At 30.7% G+C, this 24,262-nt stretch overlaps 1 protein-coding gene and 1 pseudogene across 1 annotated transcript; both read right to left on the minus strand.

Annotated features, from left to right (window-relative positions):
* Positions 1-4,647: 4,647 nt before the first annotated feature.
* Positions 4,648-8,589, minus strand: LOC114388666 (40S ribosomal protein S13-like; the record flags this gene model as incomplete). Its single annotated transcript, XM_028349319.1, has 5 exons — positions 4,648-4,687; positions 5,232-5,418; positions 5,502-5,642; positions 6,337-6,401; positions 8,570-8,589. Coding segments are annotated over 5 exons (453 nt in total), but the record flags the coding sequence as incomplete, so codon positions are not given.
* A 9,150-nt stretch (positions 8,590-17,739) lies between these two features.
* On the minus strand, positions 17,740-19,428 carry LOC114417417 (annotated as a pseudogene).
* Positions 19,429-24,262: the final 4,834 nt, after the last annotated feature.

Here is a 24,262-nt window from a genome sequence, read left to right on the forward strand (position 1 = left end):
TGGCTAGCATAATTTATGGAAAAATCATTTATGGAAAAATCCACAAATAGAGCAACATAATTTCAGGATCACTGCAAGCATTCATTAGTTTCAGTCACACAATAGTCATGTTAATTGAATATAATCCTTATTCTGATATCCAACTATCTTCATTAAATCTTCATTCGCACAAAAAAATGTCACATGTTCACGTTCACAATACCAAAAAACCATGATAAACATATTTTAAAAAGAATTTAGATCTCAATCTTACAACATATTTTAGGCAAGTGTTTGGTATATATTTTAGACTAGTCAATAATCTACTTTGAACAAATTGCGGTCCATTTTAGACATACAATTAGTTAGCTCACTCCAAATTTGTCATCCAGGTTCATTTTGGACCAATCAACACTCATAATGAAAGATAGTTTACATTCTCTTATTGGTTTTCATTATGGTCATTGATATATAATAATATCCAAAGGATTAGAAATGTTTCAAGTTGTTAAACATATATAATTTTGTTTAACCTGAGGGATTGACGCTATAAGTTCTCAATTAATGTATTGATATGGAAGAATAATTTATTTAACAAAAAAATGATGTTTTTTTCCTATGTAAAATCTCTTGAATAAGTTATAATCATGTATGATGAATGGATATTAGTCTCTGTCATGAAGGAAGATTAGTCTCAATGTAGTGAAGTAAGAGACATTATTTCTTAGTATCCTATCCCCAAATAAAAAACAAAATTTTATTTATTTTCAGCCAATATGACAAATTACAACCAAACCAACCATGATTAGCATAAGCATAGGAAGGGCATAACAATCATTTCCCGAAGGCACCAACGAGAGTCCGTGCTGACTCTTACAATATATGAAGAAACAAAAAGAAAAGAAAAATAGCACTAGTTGGCGCAAAACCATGGGAGTCCAAGTATGCAGGGGAAAGAAAAATATGCAGCTACACATAATCCAAGTTCTTGACAACAGTAGTGCTAATTAAAAAGTATTTTACGTATTATCCAAATTTTTAAATATAATAAAATTTTAAAAATATTTAAAAATTAAAAGAACACCACACTTAATTAATATAAAATATTAAAATATATTGAAGTTTTAAAAAAACGAAATTAATTTAAATTTAAAATAAAAATTAAAAATTATGTGTCATTTATTTATAAAGAGAGTGGGCCTTTTTTAAAACAACATGCATTAGTTTTATTTGTAAAAATAAATTTAAAAGATATCAATTTTAGAATGAAAAACAATCGAGATTTGAAGAGAATAAGAAAACTTAACGTAAATATATAATTAGAATTAATTAATTTAAGACTATAAATAACTAGTATTATAAGAAAAGTTAAAATAAAAACGGAATTAGTTAAATTATCATTGGAGTATTTTTAATAATAAAACCACGTATTAAAAAATAAGACATTACAAAAAATTATCTTACTCTAAATAGTTAAACTATTGTTTGGGTGGAACTATTATTATACATAATATCTCTTTCTCAAGATTAGAGAGGTATGTTTTAATTAATAAAATGGACCCCTGGTACGGGCTGATTGACATATTGGAGGAACATAGACCATGTAGAGCTTTATGCATAGATGGTTTTAATGCCTCAGTTCAAAGTTTTATATCATTACCAATCAAGGATTTCTTTCAAAAAGCATAGTATCTTCATTTGAAAAACCCATAAATTCATGTGATTCATGTCATATGGGAGTCAAAATTAATGGGCAATTTGTAGCAGACTATGATGCATGCATGTAGCCCATGGATTATGGATAGCAACGAGCAACTAGTATTTTCCGAAACAGGGGAAAGAAAAATATGCAGATACACAGTGTCCCTTTTAATCACTTTTATACTTGGACTTTCATTTCTTTCAAGTGATATAAAAATTAAAATGACTTTTTCTGATAGCTTAAATTCTACTATTAATTCGAATAGTTATTTTCATAAACATTTATAATTGAAGAATATAAGAAAAAATGAAATATTTTTTTGTTAAAATTAACTTACGTATAAATTAAAAAATATTTGTTAGAGAATGTAATTAATATTAAAAGGTTTTTAACTTATTTCATTCATTAATTTTTCTCTTATAAAAAAATTAATCTAAACATAGTCTTAATTTGAGAAGACTTACGAGGACTGGTTCAACTTGGCCGACTCAGGTTTTGCTACTTCGCTTCATTTCATTCTCCATTTCCTGGAAATGATGCAACCAAATTCTTTGCTCTCTCCAACTTATCTCGCTCTCAACTCAAGCAGGTATATATTCCTTTTATGCCATTCTCTTATTTCATTCATCAAGAAAATCACATTTTCAGCATTTCAGCAATTCAACATTTCAACAAAAAAGAATAACACATTTTCTTTTGAAAAGCAAGAAAATTAAAAAGCAATAAAATGAACTATGATAGGTTTAGGTTTTGGGCTTACCTTGAGAAAATGCAGAAATTGGTGCCAGCAATTGCAAGAAAGGGGGTTTAGGGTTTATATGACCTTAATGACAAATGCTCGTCCAGTACGCTTCTCATTTGGTAAAAAAGCATATAATATTATTTATTCATTTGCTAAAATGTAAAATGGAAATGATACGTTACGTACCTCTATGCTTCACAATATAAATCTAATGCATTTTAGTTTTGATAGGAAATATAATATTATTTTAACCAACCAGCTTAAAAAAGTGGGCCCTGGACAAAATGTATCACGTTTTTGCAAATAAAGATACATGAAGCTTAAAAAATGCATTTGGTATAATTTAATTTTTATAAAGATACACTGTTCTTATTTTTATAAATCCATAATTTAATTTTTATTTTTTAATTAAGATATTTTATTTTTAAAAAATTTGTAATTTTAATCATTGATCATTTCATTTAATTAAGATAGTTTGTCTTTTACTTCTAAAAAATTAAAATTAAAATAATTTTTTTTATTAAAATAAAAAATGAAATATCTCAATTAAAGAATAAAAGAGTTAAAATTATGAATTTTTAAAAATAAAAGATAAAATATTTTAATTAAATAATAAAAAAACTAAAATCATGAATTTTAAAAAATAGATGAACGAAAAATAATTTTTAATCAAATAAATAATGTATGCATACATTCTATGACTTTTTTGACAGTAAGTTATAGTATCGTAAATTTCTGTAATAATTATATTAAAAATTATATCAAAATATTTTTCAATTAATTGATATTATAAAAAAATTGTAGCAATTTTTGTTTGCTACTAAGTATATAAATCAATTGATAAGATTGTTTTAATTTAACTAGTGATTTTAAATTTGTTTTAATACAATATTAAATATTAATAAGGATGACTTTTTTATAATAAGAACTCGGTGATAATCATTTCATAAATGATAATCATACTAAATTTGAGTGTGTCGTGGTTACCAGACCTAATATGCTATTCATGTTCTCAAACTTAGTTCGTGAATTAAAATCTAAAGTTTTATTAAGTAAATCTAAAAAAAATATATTTAATTGAGTATTAAAATAAATTTTGACAAAAAATATTCATCACTATTTAAATATAATTCTTTTTCTTTGTTTCTTCTTTCCTAAATAATTTTTTTATTAAATTTATTAACAAAAAATTCACATAATTAACAAATGAGGTCAAAAATATTTAAAAAAATGACAAATATAATAAAAATAAATTACATGTGGATTATAATTAACTCTATATTTAAAGACTTAAAACATAATTTTCGTGTCTCATGAAAATATTTTTATTTTTGTTCTAAAAAATTTGTTTAAAAATAATAAAAATATCATTTTTTTCAAATATAATAATTAAATAAAAATATATTAATAATAAATTTTAATTTTTTACGATATAATTATTTTTACCAGCATTCTATAAAAATTCTATAAAAGTTAAACTCTATTATTAAAATCAGTTTTTTTTTTCAAATTAACTAATATCAAATAATTTATATAAATGTGTGTTATATTTAAATGATAATAATGAAATAATAAAATTAAAATTACGAAATTTATTTTAAAAATTTAGTTTAATTTTTAAATGCTTACCTTTTGAATTTATTATTTTTTATTAATTATTTTATTTTTTAAATTAAAATATAATTAATAACGCAATATATGATTTTTTTAAAAATATATAAATAATTAAAAAAAAGTTTATATTAACATCGGTTATTTGAAAACCGATGTGGTTAAGCACTTACAACATCGGTTTTCAAATAACAGATGTTAACGTCATCGGTTTTCAAATAACCGATGTTAAATAGGGCGATGTTAAAACTTATTTTTTTAGTAGTGTATCTTGTTTCTTAATCCTATGTATCTCAATTTATAAAAATCGTCATATTTACTATTAGTGTTATCCAAGTTGCAAAACAAGAATCCTGTATCTAGGCTTCTAAAATTTTCATGGCATAATAATGAATGTCGTAGAAACATCACTCCAAAACTAAACTTAAATTATCATGAGGTAGAAAGAAGAATGGCAAGTAATCGATAATAAAAACAAAATCCATCTTCAAAACTACCATTGGAAAAGAGTTTTAACAAGAATCCAAAACTTCAAAAATCATTACATTAAAGAAATAAATTTGCTTATAAAAAAGTACATAGATAGATGGAAGACTTCTAGCATAAGAACGTTTCACTCTAAGCGACAAGAGATGTTGGCAGTTGTTGATTCACTGTAATAGAAGATAATCCAAACAAGTATTAGAAAACCAAGAAAAATAAACAAACAATAGGTTAACTTAAACACTTTAGCTAATAATAATGATAATCAAGATGGAAAACCGCAACCACTAATTGATGACAGATCTATACTGATAACTAATAATAATTTGCCAATTAAAATAATACACAGATGTTTCAGGCTGCAAATACATTGTTCAAACATGGTAGGAATTTTGGTGCAAAGATTAAAAGTAAGCAATACTTGTTAACTAAATTGAAATCCATCATAAATCCACCATATTCTAAAGATAAAATATTTAAACAAAACATTAGTGATAAAAAATTTAAAAACACTTGGCAACTATGAAAAAGTTATAGAAATTGAAGGCGAAGATATGCCAAAAACAACCATATCATTATGAAAAAAAATTAGGTATTTACCACAAGGAAAGGAATAACAGGAATGATAAGTTTGTATGTTTACCCTGATCAAGAGCACATCTAAAACCACAAAACTCATGTACTCTACAGAGAAGATAAAAGTTGAATACTTACTATTTCCACACAGGTGGAAGCTTCTTTGTCTTCTTATAGTAATGGGCAAGTCGGTGAATCCTACTCTCAACCAAAATTAACTTGAATTTAGAATCCTTGTCCTTCTTGTTCCTCTCCAAGTGCTTCCTAATATAAACAACCTTCTTGATGAGGTGATACAAATCTTTCGAAATTTCAGGAGCAAGCCCTAAACAAGAGAAAAACATTTCACTTGTCAGATTCTTCTAAAAGCTACATAATGTAATAACCAACAACAAGGGAAAAGCATACTGTGAGCCTTCAATATACGAAGAATCTTGCTTCCAGTGACACTCTTCACCTGAGCAATTCCATGAGAGTCATGAAGAATAACACCAATGTGAGAGGGAGTAAGACCTTTCTTGGCAAACTTGCAGATGTTCTCCTCCACTTGTGAAATTCAAAACACCACTCAACAAAAGCAACAGAATTCATACCTACACCAACATATCATTAACATAGTAACAAACAATCAAAACTAAAAGCCATAGTCATTACCTGTTATGTTCAATACAACTTTAGAATGTAATACCAAGTTAACAACTAAATACACAAGGCCAAGTTTTCAAAAATTGGTAGGTTGTAGTTTTAGGGAACATCGTTGATTGCATTATGATATCAATTGTAGCCACATCAACCCTTGTCTTCAATTTTTCGCAATATCAAGGATTGCCACAAAATCACAACCACAACTGCCACATAAAACCTTAAATTTGGCATATGCTTAAGCTAATTTTATTAAGATAATACAATATTGAAAGAACAATCATTAAACCCTAAGTGCATACACGTATAACAAAGTAAAAGACACATCAACAATCCTCATATTAAAAGAACCCATCATTTTTCAGTTAACAACCACAACTTTCAAGCATCAAAGAAGAAGTGCAACACTAACATAAACTCAAGTAGGGAAAAAAAACAAAAAGGGTTTAGATTTTTGACATAAAAAATCTCCACATTACAAAAGAAACATAAAAACAATAATTTTTTGATTAACAGTCAACAGTTTTTAAGCATAAAAAAGAATGGCAACACTAGAAAAATGAGAGAAAAAAAGAGCAAAAGGGGTTTAGATTTCTGACATCATGAGAAGAGATCTTCAACCAGCTTGGTGAGGTCCTCTTATAGGGAAGAGTCGAATTGGAGATAGGGGTGGGAATAGGCCAGGTCAGGTCAGACTTTAAAAGGCCTGAGCCTAGCCTACGATGAATTTTTTAGGCCTGAGGCTGACCTATAGCCTATCAAAGGCTTTTATTTTGACTTGGTCTGGCCTTTTTAAAAGGCTAGCCTGACCTGATAGCCTTTTAAAAGTCTTCTTCACATTAAATCTTTAATATTCCTTTACTCTGGAATATGAACGTAATAGGAAAGTTAAAGAAAAAGAAAACGTTAATAGGAATAAGAAACCCAATAAAAATAATGAGGAATATGACTCACACCTAAATTGTAATTAGAGTCTTACTTGATTATAGGATTGAAAGTTATGAAGCAGTAATGTGTAATCAAAGTTTGCTGGTTTCAAAAAAAAAATTAATTGTACCCAAAAAATAATATAAGTATATATATATGGTTAGGAAGGAAGAACCCCACTATAGGTGATCAATCAGGTTTCCCAACAAAGATTAGTCATCAATAAAGTCAGTGGATACTCCGTAAAAAAAATAGCTTGAACCCCACAAATACTAGGGGTGACCAAAGTTCAGTTCAGTTTAATCTAGTTTTTGCCCCAGACTAAACTCAATTGTACAAACAATTCTTAATAACTGAACCGAACTATTTGTTGGAGAAAAACAGTTCAATTCAGTCATTAGAAACAGTTCAATTACAATTTTTAAATTAAAAAATTGAACTGAACTATAAACAATTCCATGTTAACAACATACATGCAGGTTATAAAATTCCACAATCTCACTAATCAATATACTTGGACAGAAGATGAACTAAAAAAACTAACAAAACATTGAAAGTCTTAAAAAAATTTAGTCCTATTGATTAACAATTGTTGGTGATAAGACAATGCTCCTGGAATTGCGGTCTCTAGCTTCCTTAAACTTTTTCTGCTTGTAAATCTCATTACCCTGAAATATACATGGACCGCAATCAAAATCACCATACAAGACAACAACATTAACCAATCTGACAAAGGTAAATACAAATAGTAATTACACTCAATTAATATTTTTTTACCTAATGTTCCTTTCAATCATCAAGATTAATAACAACGATCAATGAAGTTCCTTCGTGTGGAGACAACATAGCTGCAAATAGAAAAATATTTTGTTACTTTCTAAAATTTATTATTAAAGCATAACAAAAATATGTAGAACATTAATATTAACTTACCTTGCTTAGCTCTTTAAAGTCCTCATCAGTAAACATTGAAAAAGATGTTCCTTTCAGCCAATCTTGCGTGTATGACACCCTCTACCCCGACATATATATATATATATATATATATATATATATATATATATATATATATATATATATATATATATATATATATATATATATATATATATATATATATATATAAAAGAAATAAGAGATCAAATTTAATTAAAAGTTTTTAAAATACATTTAAATACAAGACTTTCAAAAGGGTAAAAGGCTCACATTCACTTTTCTAACACCATAATAAAGCTTGTTCAAATAATTAATAAATTATTTCGGCTCAAAACAAGTTTTTCCAAGACCTCATACAATTAATATAATAACTTATACCCTAATGTCACATCCTATCAGAGCATTGTGTCCCGATGTCCTTCAGTACAAGGTTCCTTAAAGTAATTCACCTAGTTATCTGCTCCCCCGAACACAAAGTTCAAGATCATCAGAGGATCCAAACACAAACAATAGAGAGAGTGAGTTATCACATTCCTAACTAATAGAGAAAAATAAGACTATAAATATTATATAACAAAATACAATTTACTTGAGCATAACTCACGTTATTTCACCACACGTCTCATTCGTTTTCACATCATTCACATACTCAATAGTCAAAACACCATATCATCAAATCAATCAATATAGAACAATACACAAGCGTTATGCAGCAGATACACTAAGACTCAATCCTATATGTAATGTGGTACCATGTCAGTGAAAAACCTCGTCAGGCGCCTAGGAGTACACGACAAGACAAACCACACACTAGTAAGTCAAGTCACTCTCACTAGGTAATATCATAGGGAGACCAGTCAGGGTCACAGTGTTTTGCAAGAATGCTCCAACCATGTGGGATCGACACAGGCTTAAAGAAGCACTCAAACAGGGTAACCCCCAAGGCCTACACTCCGAAGAGTCCGTCAAGGCCTCTCCCTCCTGATTCAAGTCCAACCCAGAAAACATTTTAGAACACAGACTTTATCTATGAACTGTACAAAACACATGACTCCTCAATTATTCTCAAATATTTTTAACTCGTCGCCCTTTAAGGGTCTTAGCATTAACTCGTCGCCCTTTAAGGGTCGTAGCATTAACTCATTGCCCTTAAAGAGACTTAGCATTAACTCGTCGCCCTTAAAGGATCTTATAGTCGTGTGATTGTACAATTCACAGTTTACAACTCAATGCACACAACATCTCAATCACGTGCATACTCAATTTATCACATACAGTCGATTTCAATCACAATGTTATAATCTCAAAATAACATATTATCACACCTCATGAATCATACACACTTTACCCATGAACTATGGAATACACACAACTACTCAATTATTTTCAAAATCATTTTAACTCGTCGCGCTTGTAATTAAACTCGTCGGGTTCCCACAATGGATCCCATCACAATACTTATCGCGCAAAACTGGTCGCCCTTAAAGGGTCTTACAGTTGTGTGATTGCATAATTCATAGCTCACAACACAATACACATCTCAATATACATGTATTCCATCATTCATCACATGTTCAATTCACCACATACTTACAATTTGAATCATCATTTCATATCTTCAATATAACAATTTATACAAAAGACTATCACAACCTATGAAGTAAAACCCCTCAAATAATATTACACAATTATATCAAAATCATAGGTCAAAATATACAAATATCAAGAGCAAAATTTATCAAACAATTCTCATTAGAACATCAATATTTTATTTATAATCATAAAGAAAAAAATTACAATTTAATAAACATCCCAAAATAAAATCCTAATTTAATACTCTAAGGATCCCTACACATGTTCTCACTAATTCCCAATTGTGAATAACTCATCCCTTACCTTTAAGCGGGCTCACGTGTCTTCCGATAGTGATAGAGACATCTCTAACAAGTTCCTGAGATTTCTCTGGTTGCTCTGATAGGGTTCCCAAACGTGAAAGAGAATGAGAAGGGATTGAAGTCTCCATTTGTACTATCTTCATGAGATTCCTTTTTCTCCCTCCACGAATATTATCTTGCAAATCCCAATGGTGAAAGTGTGCGCAATTGAATTTTGAACAACATATCCAAATTTGACTACAATCCAACATTTAACGAATCTGAGATCATAGTTTTACCGAGACAGTTTTGGGTTTTTGGAGGAAAATAAAAGGATACAATGCGAAGGGTATTCCTCTAAGCTCAGACATGATTTTTAAATTCCCAACGGTGAGAATGCTCAGAATTGGGTTGCAAACCTAGTGCTTAAAGTTAATGATGATCCAACGGTGAATATGTCCGAGATCGTCATTTTTTTAAAACATGTTTGGTGGTCTGCGAGAAAAAAGAGGTTGAGAAGGGAAAACGAAATTGAGAGGCGGAAGAGGCAGCTGAGGAGTCAGTCTCAAAACTGACCTAACATTTTTCTATTTATAGCTAGGGGTATTCATGACCTATTATTTACTCCATTTGTTTATTTTTATTATTTTATAAAAAAAGAAACTCTATTTTATTCTCCATCAAATGAATAATAAAATATCCTTTTTATTTTCTCTCAAACCATTATTTTAATTAATAAATTTATTTTCCCTTATTTATTTAATTATAAAATCTCATCATTTTTTTCTAAAACTCTATTTATTTACAAATAATAATCCTTTTTAAATTAGTTTACGAAAATTGTGATGTTACAGTGTGCAAACCAATGCTTCCATCACTCTAGGAGTAAAGGAACTTCGATAAGGTTCAAGAATCCTTCATCCAGGACTAAATGAAGATTTTTATTCATTAGTAGAAACAAGAATCACTAGAACTCTCAAGCCATACTTCCCAAGATAGGAAATCTGGTTGAATTTACCTTCCACCAGTTTAAAATATCAATATTAATTTTCTTAATGAAAGGCTCACAATCTTCATTCAAATATTTATCCAACTCAGTTTTTGCATCAATTTTATGCCCACTTGTTCGTAAATAGAAACTCATGCCATGGATATCATCGTCTTCTTCTTCATCCAACTATACTACTTCTTGGTTAATTTAAGAGCCCTCCTCAACACCTTGGTGCTGCTCATAAAGTGATTTTACACTATAAGACAACTTCAATTTCAATTCATCTACCTGATCTTCATTAAATAAGTAGTTATCAAAGTGGTTAACATATTTCACCTTACACCTAGGATCAAGGACAACGACAATCAATAGCAAAATGTTGATTCCGTTTGGTGTTTCCCAATATTTGTCATGTTTAACTCTTATTTGAGTAGCCATTGAACTTATGTAAAAATCATTATGATTTTCACACTTGCGGATCTTCCTACCAATTGCAAATACTTCCTTTATATATATTACTAGTGACATAGTAAGAACCCAAATTTTGCATCGTTGCATCATAAAACATCTTCAAAAAAGGTAGGAGTAGACGAGCTTAATTCCAATCAAATTCTGAAGGTACACCATGCCCCCTTTGTAGATCATCAACATACTTTTTGTCTTCCATTTCAAGCATGTCAAATGCTTTTTGATACTTGATAGTTGCCTCCAACATCAAGTAAGTTGAATTCCACCTAGTTTCCACGTTTAAGCAAACGAGGCCCTTGTAGAGAATTTTCTCATGTTCAACATAACCCTTGAATTTAGTCAATCTAGATGGTGAGGATCTGATATACTTGACTGCAACATGGATTCTTAAAACAATTTTTTTTACATGTGTCAGGCCATGCTTCACAATCAAGCACAAAATATGTACACAACTGCATATGGATGTAATCCTCCTTCAAAAGTACATTGTACCGAAACATGAACCTCTTTTTTAAGTATTGAATCCTGAGGTCATTAGATGAAGCATTGTCCACAGTTACACTAAAGACCTAATTCAACTCCCATTCAATCAAGTATATTTCAACATTTTTTTCCATATTCTCTCCAGAATGTCTTGTGATTTGACAAAAGCTAAAAATTTTCTTTTGTAACTTACAATTATTATTAATGAAGTGAGTAGTCAAACTCATGTAAGTGAAGTTTTGGATTAATATCCGTGTATATGTGGTAAGACAAACCCTCCCTCAATGCTTGGAAATAAATTTCTTCAACTTTTCCTTCTCCTCGTCAAAGATTATAAAAGTGTCACATGTTAATGTAGCATGTGATGGGGCACTAAATCGTGGTTGCAAGACAAATAGAAACTTGATGAATGCTTCATTATCCAAAAACTGAAATGGAAGCTCGACAATCACGAACATCTTCACAAGTTCCTTTCGGCACAACTCTTGGTCAAATTTAAAACAACTTGGTGAAGAGTGAACACCACCACCCACTTGCCCCTCTAGAATTTGTGATGAAGAAGCAATTGATCTTTGCACTTTTTGTCCTTTATTTGGATTATCAGGGCATCTCAATAAATGATTCTTCATAGCAGATGGTCCACCTTTAAACTTAATTAGGGTACCACAATAATTGCATGCCACCTTATAGTCTTCATTGGAATCTTCTTTAAAATGGTCCCATGCTATTGATCGAGTTTTACGCTTTGATGATGCTTTTGAATGATGTGGTAATGGAGTTTTAGTGGTAGAGGCATATGAGGTATTAGCAATTGAATCTTTTGCTATCTCCGGTAATGAAGAATCCATCTGATTTCAGCTATAAGAAAAACAAAGGACAGAGAGAAACAAATAATAGCAAACTATATTTTTCTAAATTCCACAACATCTATCACTCAGTAAAAGTGAAGTTTATATTTGACAACATAGTAAGCTTGCATGCCATTGTTTAAATCAAACTCAAAGACTAATCCTAGTAATATTGAACAACAAAAGAGTCTTATACATAAAGGCCAAAAGGGGTCAAGGAAAAACCACTACACCAGGAAAAAGAAGGAAGAACAAGTTAAAAGCAATAATTAGGTAAATGGTACATGCATAGGTATAAAAATTCACACACCACACGTAGTGTAACACCTCAGTTTTTGGTAAATAAATATATATTGATATTTATTAAGTATATATTTTGATTTTTTTATAATTAATTGAATTAAGTAAATATTTTGGGGTGAGATATGGTGTTGAAATTGAGTCTTAATGATTAGTCATGTGGACTAGAAATTAATAGAGTTTTTAGAAATTAAACAAATGAGAAATGAATTTTTGTTAATTAAAATAAGGGTTTCATAGTATTAGAAAATAAATAGATTAAAATGATGTTTTAGAAAATCAAGGAATGTTTTAATTGATTATTTATTTAATAAAAGAGTAAAATATAGTTCATTTTTATAAAAAAAATAGAGTAAATAATAAGCTCAAAGTATCCTACCTATAAATAGAGACAAACTAAATCAGTTTTTACAATTGCAATACGTTTCTACGCTTTTTTTTCCTCCCAAATTTGTTTTCCCTTCTTCCTCTCCCAAAACTTTTTTTTTTCCCGCATACACCCAAACCTATTTAAGTAATACTACGATCTCAGACTCATTAGCCGTTGAATCTTCCTAGTGAAATTAAGGCTCTAATCCTTTCTTCTTCTCTCTAACGATTGGAAACCCTAGCAGAGTAACCAAGAAAAAAGCTTGAGGAATCTTAGAAAACCACTAGAGACGTTGCTAACACTATCGGACTACACATGTGAGCCCGTTTGGAGGTAAAAGATGAGTTTATTGCAATTAATGGTAGAGTGAAAATGTGTAGGGATCATTAGATGATCAATTTGGGGCTAATTTTGTGGTGTTTTATGCGTTTTAATTTTGTCTGTACAATGATAACTATGAATTGCTCATGTTTGATGGGTCAATTGATGCCTTGATGCGAATTAAATGGTTTAATTGAGTGTTTGGCTTTGAATGTTAGAAACCTAGAAATTTTGGAATTCTTGCATGTTTTCTTGAAATTGATTTAGGGATTTGTTCCCCATGATGTGATCACATGTTCTATGTTATTAACTGAATGAATAAGTCAATGATTATATACCTTAAATGTTAGAATATTGCTATTGTATGATATATATATATATATATATATATATATATATATATATATATATATATATATATATATATATATGATGTATGAGAAGTGAGAAGGTGTGATGAGAGATGTGTTGTGAACAAATATGGGATTAATAGGTTTCTCAATGGGATTATACATGTTATTATGAAGTGTAAAGTGATAGTATTGAATTATGAACTATGAACTGTACAATCACACAACTGTAAGATCCTTTAAGGGCGATGAGTTTTTGCATGACGAGTATTGTAATGGGATCCACTGTGGGAACCCGACAAGTTGAATAACTTTGAGGAGCAACGAGCTAAAATAATTTTGAAAACAATTGAGTAGTTGTGTGTATTGTATAGTTCAAACTCCGGTGACACATATATGAATTTAAACGCCTGTTTTAATGAGATGATTAGTCATATGAACATAATTAATATTATTACTCTGTGATATGTATATGATGCATGAGGTATGATAGCGTGGTGTCTTGGGATTATGAAAGTGTGATAAATTATGTGTAAGTGACAAGTTGAGTTCCAAGAAACAACAATTCTCTTAGGCATTTCATTAAACACCTTCATCGCATCCACAATCTTCTTACAACACTTGTAAAAATGAATCAAATTATTAACCCATAAACTTAGTAGATGTTTGTATAAGCACAATGGTTCAATCAAAATCAAATAACCCATAAATGGATTTGGGATTTAGAGTGAGAACTGAAACTTGAGCTAGAGTGCGAGATGCGAGTGAGAGTGAACCTTGAGCAGCGAAGGTTGAGTCAGAGTGAACGACGAATGTGCCTCACTACATCGTTGAGTTGAGTGAGAGTGTGTCATTGCATCGTTGAGTGAGAGTGTGTCACCACGTCGTGCCCCACTGCCTCATGCTAGGGGTGTTCGTGACTCAATTTGATTCGATTTTTTTTTAATCAAAAAGTCACCCGAATCAAACTTAAAAAACATATGCGGTCTGGTTTGGTTCATTTTTCATTTAAAATAAAATCCGAACCAAACCAAACCAACATTTTGTAGTTTGGTTCGGTTCGGTTTTTTTTATTTTAACTAAAATATTATTTCATTACAATTTATATACTTTCTTTTCATATTTTAAATAAAATTACATTAAAAAATTGTTGATAACAATCTATGAAATTTATTAATATGCTAAACCTTCTACAATAAAAATATGAAAATTTTCATTTATTTTAAACAAAAGATATCTTAAAAAAGTCGTATGAAAATGAAAGTAGTATGCATGATATAAGTTTCGTGTACATAACATTATAAAAATTTTGAAACTCAAATGATACACATATAAAATACATAACACTAATGTAACATAAATGTTAGTACAAGTGTTGCGATATGGTTCGGTTTGGATCAGTCTCAAAAACACAACTGCAAATAGAACTGAATCAATTGGTTTGAGAAAAAAAAATCATCCAAACAAATCCAAAAAAAAATCAATTTGGTTTGGTTTTCGGTTTTTTAAGCAATTTTCAATTTTTATTTTGAATCAGTTTAGATTTAAACATCCCTACCTTGTGCTATCATGTGAACGCTAGAGTTAGAGTGTTAAGTTAATAGTTAACTATTTATTTTATAAAAAAATTAAAATGCATTGACCTATTTTTAATAACAGCTCAATTTTTTTAAATAGAATAAAAAATAAGTTTACTTTAGTTTTTTTTTAAAGTTTAGTTATTTTAAGTTCAGTTTTAATTCAATTAACTACAAATTCAGTTCACTTCTAGTAGATACTACCTAGAACCTATCCTTACTTTAACGAGGAATACCCGCTTTTACTAGGTATGAGTATAGGTATTACCTAAATTTTTTTAAAGAAAGTCTGGGATATGTATCTAACTATACCTATATCCGCTACCATTATATTTTTTTATAATTTTTTGTCACAACATATATATACTAATTATTTCATTGTTATAATTTTAAAAAATATAAATTAATTACTTTAATAGTTAAATAATTTAAATAATAATAATAATAATTGAATAACAAACTTAAAACTATACATTTAACTAAAAATATAATTTAATTCTTAATTCTTTATCTTTAATTTTTTTTATATTCATTATTTTTTAGATATTGTTTGAATTAGAATATAATAAATAATTTAATATATAATTTATTTAAAAAGATATAACTAAATTAAAATTAAAAAAATAATATAACAGATTATTCTATGGATTTCCCCGAATTCGATAAAATGCAGTGAAAATAGGGATGAATATTAAAATTTTAAGGCCACGTCTTTTATACGGAACCCATATTCATAGGGGTGGGTAGCGGGTCGGCCCGCCTCGTGTAAGGCCCGCCCGCATTGGTAGCGGATCTGTCCAATCCGCCCCGTTTCTTACACGGATCAAATAAATTGGTCCGTCCCCGCCCCGCGAACCCCGCGGGTCAAACGGGCCGATCCGCGGGCCTAGTTTTAAAAGAATTTTAATTTTAATAAAAATATAATACAATCAAATTAAGTTCAATACAAATGTAAATAAAATCTCAATAATTAGTCAATTACATCAATAAAATAAATAATGTCTTAACAAAAGAAAATCCAAGCAATAAATCTAAAATATGAAATTTAAACATCTCCAATAACAAATGATTTCATATTTGAAGTAGTTTGAGCCTTCTCCATCTCCATATCTTCATCTTCTTTTCCTAAAACTCGAAATAATAATAAATATTAGAATAAAATCAAGTTAAGTGATTAAAAGACAATAATTATTACATATTATTTACCCTGCATATCAAGTACTAGTAACCAATTTTTAGTATATATTGTCAACAAGAAGCCTAGTTTGATATTTGTTAAGCACACGCGAGGAGAAAAAATATTCTTAGCCTGCTACAACTACTAAATATGATGTGAGCTATTTTTTATAATAAAAATATATTGAAATATCTTTAAAAGTATTTATTTAACAATTATTTTTAGCTTAAATGATAAGAATTGATATTTTTATTATTTATGACTTTCAGATATGAAAATGATAGATTAAAAAAGAAAAAAATCGAGAAAATATCAAAAAAGAAAATTTTTAGCAAGTTATCATTTATCTTTTTTATCTTAATCTTTTATTTTTCTTATCTTATCCTTTTTTATCTTTATCATCTTTTAATTTAAATCTTTTATTTTTATCTTTATATCTTTATCTTATCTAATATATTTCTTTATCTATTATTTTAAAAAAAAATTAAAATGAAAAAAAAAATTAAACCTAATATAATTAGGTTAAGATCACACAAATTAAACCAAATGCGGGCTCCGAGCAACCCGCAGACCCCGCGGGTCAAACCCGCATAATCCGCGGGTTAAGCGGGGCGGACCCAAAAATATGACATAACCATGGACCGTTTAAAAAAATTGATCTATAACCCGCACGGACCGCGCGGGTCAGTCCATGGACCTAGGTCCGTTTTCCCACCCCTACATATTCATCTGGTCTTTCTTGGGAATCAAGACGGAAAGAGTCAGACCGGTCCACAACCGTCCTAGTGCTATCCCTAGGTGTTATTGCTATTAATTCTCTCCCTCTCTTGATTTTCTGCTTTCATTTGTTAGACTATTTTTTAAGACAATTCAAAAAGGGTTTGAGAAAGAATTTGTCTACAATTCTGCAATACGACTCCACAGTCAGATAGATTCAGATTGTTGCTATGAACACTATCAACCATGTGCTTGCTGTCGAGCTCTATTATTACGTGTTGATAATTCAGCTCCTTTATCCAAGAAAGAGCTTCAGCTTCATATGCATCAGGGGATTCCATTCTACAATCTGTTTTTGCCAAAACAAAAGCACCATGACTATTTCGGATGCATAAGCCATATCCGAACAGACCTTGGTCTTGGAAAATTACTGCGTCAGCACTACATGTTAGGAAACAGAATATACATTACATTATTACTAACATTTCTCTGCATTTTCTTTGTATTTAGATGGGAGATTAACCATAAGAAATATGAACCTGCTAAATTTGTTAACAGGGATAAAAGAAAAGAAAAAAAATTAATACAACTATGTTTGCCCTCGATTCTATTTTGCAACCAACAAATGGTTACACAGACCGCTTATCTACAGAACTAGGCTGCTCTAAGAAGAAATCCACATTTCATACACATTGCACGAGTTCCCAAACTCATACAATGGATGAGCTTCAAAAATAGGAATTTACAAACTACTTAACAAAGAATAAATCTCAGCAACCTGAGAGTGTGTCCTATCTTGTACAGAGAACTGGTGAACAATTCCCCCTAGTTCAATCCAACTACAACCTGGAATTTTCTTTAATTGCTTTTCTTTCATTTCTGTCCTAACCCTCTTTACATTGTCCCACATGCCCAAACTGGCATAAATATTAGACAGGAGCACATAGGAACTTGGACTGCATGAATATAGCTGAGTCAATTGCTGACCTACAGGCTCTCCTATAGATAAGTTTTCATAATTTTGGCAAGCACTGAGTAGAGTCTTCCAAATCACATCATTGGGTTCAACAGGCATCTCCTCAATGAGTTTCTTGGCTTCTTCAACGTGCCCTGCACGACTAAGCATGTCCACCATGCATCCATAGTGTTGCACTTAAGGTTCCAGCTTGTATGCTTTCTGCATGAGCTCAAAACATATTAGTCCCTCCTTCAACATGCCAGCATGCCTACAAGCACTCAATACTCCAATGAATGTGATATCATCAGGAATAACAGAAATTCTTCCCATCTCCATGAGAAATTCGAAAGTCATTTCATCCATTCCATGAATATCTAAACCACCGATCATAGCACTCCAATGATCAACACATTTTTGTTCAACATTCTCAAACACTGAGATAGCATTCTCAATGCTACCACACTTCGAATACATGTCAATTAGAGCAACACCAAGCTTACCATTCAGAGAATACCCCTTCTCCATTATATAATGACGTACCACAACTCCATCTTCAACATGTCCTAATTGGGCAAACGCTGTAATAACAATCAACAAGGTAGTATCATCAGGCACCACATTTGTTGACCTTTTCATATCATAAAATATTTTCAAAGCCTCGATGCAACAACCATTCTGAACATATCCAGCCATCATCGAATTACAAGAATTAACATCTCTCCTGGGCATTTCATCAAATAACCGCGTGGCTGCAAGAACGTCACCCGATTTCGCTTAACCATCTATCAAACTCCACCCCCTCTTCCCACTTCACATACCCTCCGATCATCGAATTCCAAGTAATCAAATTCCTCTCCTCCATGCCATCAAACAACTCGCGGGCCCTCTCAACCGCCCCACACTTCACATACCCAACGATCATCGAGTTATACGAAACAACATCCCGGTCAGGCATTCTGTCAAACACTTGGCGCGCAAGCTCCACACAACCGCATCTAACAAACAACACAATCAAACAATTCTGCAAAAACACATCAGACCCAAAATTCATCTTCCACAGCAACCCATGAACCTGCACTCACTCCCTAACCAAACCCACTTTAGCACAAGCCTTCAGAACCAACGAAAACGAGTACCCATCCAAACGCACCCCATATTCAATCATCAAGCAAAGCAGAACCAGGGCCCCTCTGGGCTCACGCCCGTGAGAGTGGGACCTGATCAGAGGGTTCCAGAAAAAAGGGTCGTTGCAGAAATCGTGAAAAGCGTGGTGCATGTAGAAAACATAGCGAGCGAACTCGACAAGAGGCTCATGGGGTGAGGAAATGAAAGAAAGAACAAGTTTTGCGGCGAGGGAAGGGTTTTTGATGAATCCCGTTGTGATCATGCGTGCGTGGAGCTGGTGTGGGTAAATATTTGTGTTTTAATTTAAAATTTATAAATATATATTAATTCTATTTTATAAAATAAAATATTTATTTTAAATTTTTTCAAGATTTTGTTTTAATGAGTCAACTAGTTTGTTAAATTTGTTTTGACAACTGTAGGTTAGTTTCTAACGGTAATCTTTTCAACAGTCTCATTCCTTTCTTTCAAAATTTTATATTTCTTTTCTTATAAAATAATTTATTTTTGAGAGTAAGAGCATTGATGTTCATAAGGTTTGGGATTCTCTCGCTGCACACGATCGGAACCAACGGGTTGTCGTATCTTGGGAGAGGAACGCAATTAGAATTGCTTACCCCGTGCAGTGGGTGCGTTTTCTCTCTAAGGATAGCGTTTACGCGCTTCAACCCAGACTATTTAATTCTTTCCCTTGATTTAATTTTTCCTTGTACTCATTGTATGATATAATGCATTATTTATGTGATAGTCAATTAAATTTATTTTGCTATTGTTCTTTTATTATTTAATTCAAGACTGTGCATCTTCTTTATATTTATTTTCTTTCATTTTTATATTATTTTTCCAACAGTCTTAGAGAGAAAAATTATTTTTCACTTTCTTCTTGCATAGTCTTTTCTGCAGTAGCATTCTATTTTATCAAAATGTCCACCATGAATATGATTAAGTCCCTTTCCAGTAAGCCTGAAAAATTTACGGGTGAAAATTTTTTCTGTTGGCAACAACAAATGAAATTCTGGCTTACTGAATTGGATTTATACTCTGTGATTTCTAAACGAGAAATTAAAACTTCAACTTTCTCTACTGATATAGTTCAAACTGATGCAACCATTAAGTATGATGTTTCTGATAAAGATATTTTATGTCATGGACGAATTTTAAGTGCTTTGGCTGATAACATATATAAGATTTTTTGTCATACCAAAACTTCTATTGAGTTATGGGAAACACTTGAATTGAAATATGGATCTGCTGAAAAATGTTTAAGTCGTTACTCTTGTGAAAAAATGATTAAGTTTCAAATGATTGATGAAAAATCTATTTCAAATCAGATCCATGAATTTGAAAACATTGTTTATGACATGAAATTGAAAGGAATTGTTTTGCTTGACATTATGCTTGTGGCTTTCATGATTTCAAAATTGCCTCCTGAGTGGACTGATTTTGCTCAAAGCCTAAAACAAGTGATTATATTTTTACTTTAGCTGGTGGTGCAGTATCATGGAAATCTACTAAACAAACTATTATTTCACGTTCTACTATGGAAGCAGAAATTATTGCTTTAGATACTGCTACTAGTGAGGCTGAGTTTCTTAAAAATTTGTTATGTGATCTACCATTGTTGAATAAGCCTATACCTCTAATTCCAATGCATTGTGATAGTCAAGTTGCTATATCTAAAGTTACTAGCAAAAATTTTAATGAAAAAAGAAGACACTTAAGAGTAAGACATAAGTTTATAAGAAATTTGATTTCTTATGATGTCATTTCTCTTGACTTTGTCAGGTCAAAAAATAATATTACGGATCCGCTTACAAAAAGGTTGACTTGTCAACAAGTACTTGAGTCGTCGAGGCGAATGAGATTAAAGCCCATTATTTAGTTACAACAATGGACACCCGTCTCCGTGTGATTGGTGATCCCATGAATGGAGTTCAACGGGTAACAACGAAATTGTTTGTTGACTAAAGTACACCAAAATGAAATTTGACGGAGCTGTTCCGTTTCTCATTCCTATGATGAGGTGTATTATAAATTGTGACAATATTAAGGTTGAGGTATTTATATATGTGTATTTTTGGTAAAAAAAAATACCTCTTAATGAATCCGATGACAATTATTGTAGGGGTGGGGGTCACAACCCACTCTTTGAGGATTCACCTAGTGAGTGTGGTGGTGGGGCCGTCACTGTGAGATATGGACTAATCTCTAAGTGACACTCACAAAACAAGATACAAGCGCAAGGCCGTGTAACGCGCTACCACTTATTAGAACCTAATTGAACGCCAATATTGTAGGGGTTGTGTACTAAAGTCCGGTTAAAGAATATGTAGTTCAAGACAATCAAGTCACTACATTTTTCTCGGATGGAAGTTCATAAACACTAGGTATAAGGCTCAAACCCGGAAGGTTCCTTATACCGAAATACAATATCACATGCTCTTTCTCTTATATTTTTATACAAATTATCTTTCAGAAAATATATTTTAAAATTTTAAATTATGTGGGGGAATGTTGATAAATATTTGTGTTTTAATTTAAAATTTATAAATATATATTAATTCCATTTTATAAAATAAAATATTTATTTTAGATTTTCTTAAGATTTTGTTTTAATGAGTCAACTAGTTTGTTAGATTTGTTTTGACAACTGTAGGTTAGTTTCTAACGGTCATATTTCCAACGGTCATATTTTGTTTGTTGCTTAAGGTGACCTGTGCCTATATATTCTCTTCCTTCCTTTCTAATAACATGACAGAGCTACAGTCTCATCCCTTCCTCCCAAAATTTTCTATTTCTTTTTTTATAAAATAATTTATTTCTTGAGAGTAAGAGCATTGGTGTTCATAAGGTTTGGGGATCCTTTCGCTGCACATGATCGGAACCAACGGATTGTCGTATCTTGGGAGAGGAACGCAATCAGAATTTCTTACCCGTGCAGTGGGAGCGTTTTCTCTCTAAGGATAGCGTTTACGCGTTTCAACCCAGACTATTTAATTCTTTCCCTTGATTTAATTTTTCCTTGTGTTCATTGTATGATATAATGCATTATTTATGTGATGTCAATTAAATTTATTTTGCTATTGTTCTTTTGTTATTTAATTCAAGACTATGCATCTTCTTCATATTTATTTTCTTTCATTTTTATATTATTTTTCCAACAGTTGGTTTACCTGTTCTGTGGTTGTGCATTTTGGGAGTGTGGTGAGTGTGGGAATGGGTGAGGCCCATGGCTGGTGTGAAGAGGAAAAACTAGCACACACAAGCATCAATGGCTCAAACCTCGAGGTTGTTTTCTGTTAACAAGTTGTAGTTGCAGTTGCAAGGAAGAGGAAGTGCATTCTTTTCTGTTTATTTCATCTTTTTAGTTTTTTTTTAAAAGAATGAAAAGTTTAAGAGAATTAATTTGAGCCACTACAAATCTGAAGGTTTAAAAAGTGTTTATAAAAGTATATACTACATATTATTTACTAATAAGAGATTATCGAAATTTAAACTTTTGTAAGATGTAAGTTCTGTCTTTATTAATTGAAATCATTATGATTATATGTTGTTTTATAAAAAGAAAATTAATTTATCACAAGTATGCAAATGTGTGCTATTTGACACAAAGAGTGAGAAAGAGGGAAAAGAAAAAAAAAATATAAATATAGTAAGTGATATAATATAATAGAAAGAGATAAAAAAAAATGAATGTTAAGATGTTTGATATATAAGAACGATAGTGTCATGTTTGGTAAATTTTTCTATGTCTTCTAGGACGGTTTATCTATTTTCTTAAGTTTTGGCATATTCTTTTTTATATTGCTTGGAATGTTGATTGTTTGGTTGCAACGGCAGATATTTTTTGCCAAGATATTTCCACAGTAGCACTTGATCAAGCCTTTAAGAACACAATTAGTCCATTGAAGTTTCCCAAACTCTCGATAACTGTAGTATTTCAGATGGATGCTGCATATGCTTTGTAGTACTAGTTACAGTACATACTTAGAGCAAGATTATTGCAGATACATGGATATCTTTTCTTTCACGAGGAGTAATATGACTTTATAGAATTTTGTGTCTTAATAAATGTCGTTTACTTTCTAATTGGAAATAAATTCACGTCATACTATATGTTTGTATTCTTAGACATTGTTTTGTACTACTAGCACCATTAACATTGCAATGTCCAAAGGGTTATTCAATGTTAAATAGCGATTTATTTTGCTTGTCTTTCTAGATTATCGGTACATATTAATTGCTGAAACATCCACTTCTAGACTCTAATTTAGGGATGCTAATCTAAATTTTGTGGCTGTGAACATTATAATGTATAGTAGACTTTATATGCTGATCAATGGCAAGAATGAGTTTGTATTTCTTGACGGGGACCAGATTCATCAATTATTTAATTTCATGCATTTATTTTATATAACTTTTAATATTTAGATTTAGATTTAGAAGTACGTTGACCAGAATTGTTGGATGGGGGGGGGGGGGGTTGTTTCATATCTGTATTATTGGAACCAATCTCTGTTAAAGTTTAGTTAATATTGAATTACATGAAACTCAGCTCAGCTCACAGTGAAGGACTTAAATCTCTTGTTTTGGTTTCGTGTCCCTTCTTTATTCCTTTTCCCGTCTCTTCAATTAATAACAAGAAAACAGTCAAAACACAACAGTTAGAAAAGGTAATGCTATTTTTCAATGACGTACAAATTTTTAATCAGAAGAATAGAAAAAAGACACCAGGAATTAATAAAAACATAAAGAATCGAAGTAGTACCTAATAAATCAAAAAGGTACTTTTAAGTTTCAACCAAAAGAACTGGCTGATAAATCAAAGTTCTTTGTGAAAATATCGCATTTTCTATATTTCAAAAACATATATAAATACTTAAAATTTAGAAAACTTAATACACCCTCAAACAAATTTAACTTTGGATAAAATATGTTTTTTATATTCAAAATCTTTTGAAAACTTAATTTTAGTTTCTATAAAAATTAAATATATTTTTTACTCCTTACATTTTTACATAATATGCGTTTTTAGTCACTGATGAGGATCTAATACTACAATTCTTTTTTAATGAAAAAACTAAAAGCATATCATTTTTTTTTTA

The sequence above is a fragment of the Glycine soja genome, chromosome 1 (genome assembly GCF_004193775.1).
Source record: "Glycine soja cultivar W05 chromosome 1, ASM419377v2, whole genome shotgun sequence".
NCBI classification, from domain to species: domain Eukaryota; kingdom Viridiplantae; phylum Streptophyta; class Magnoliopsida; order Fabales; family Fabaceae; genus Glycine; species Glycine soja.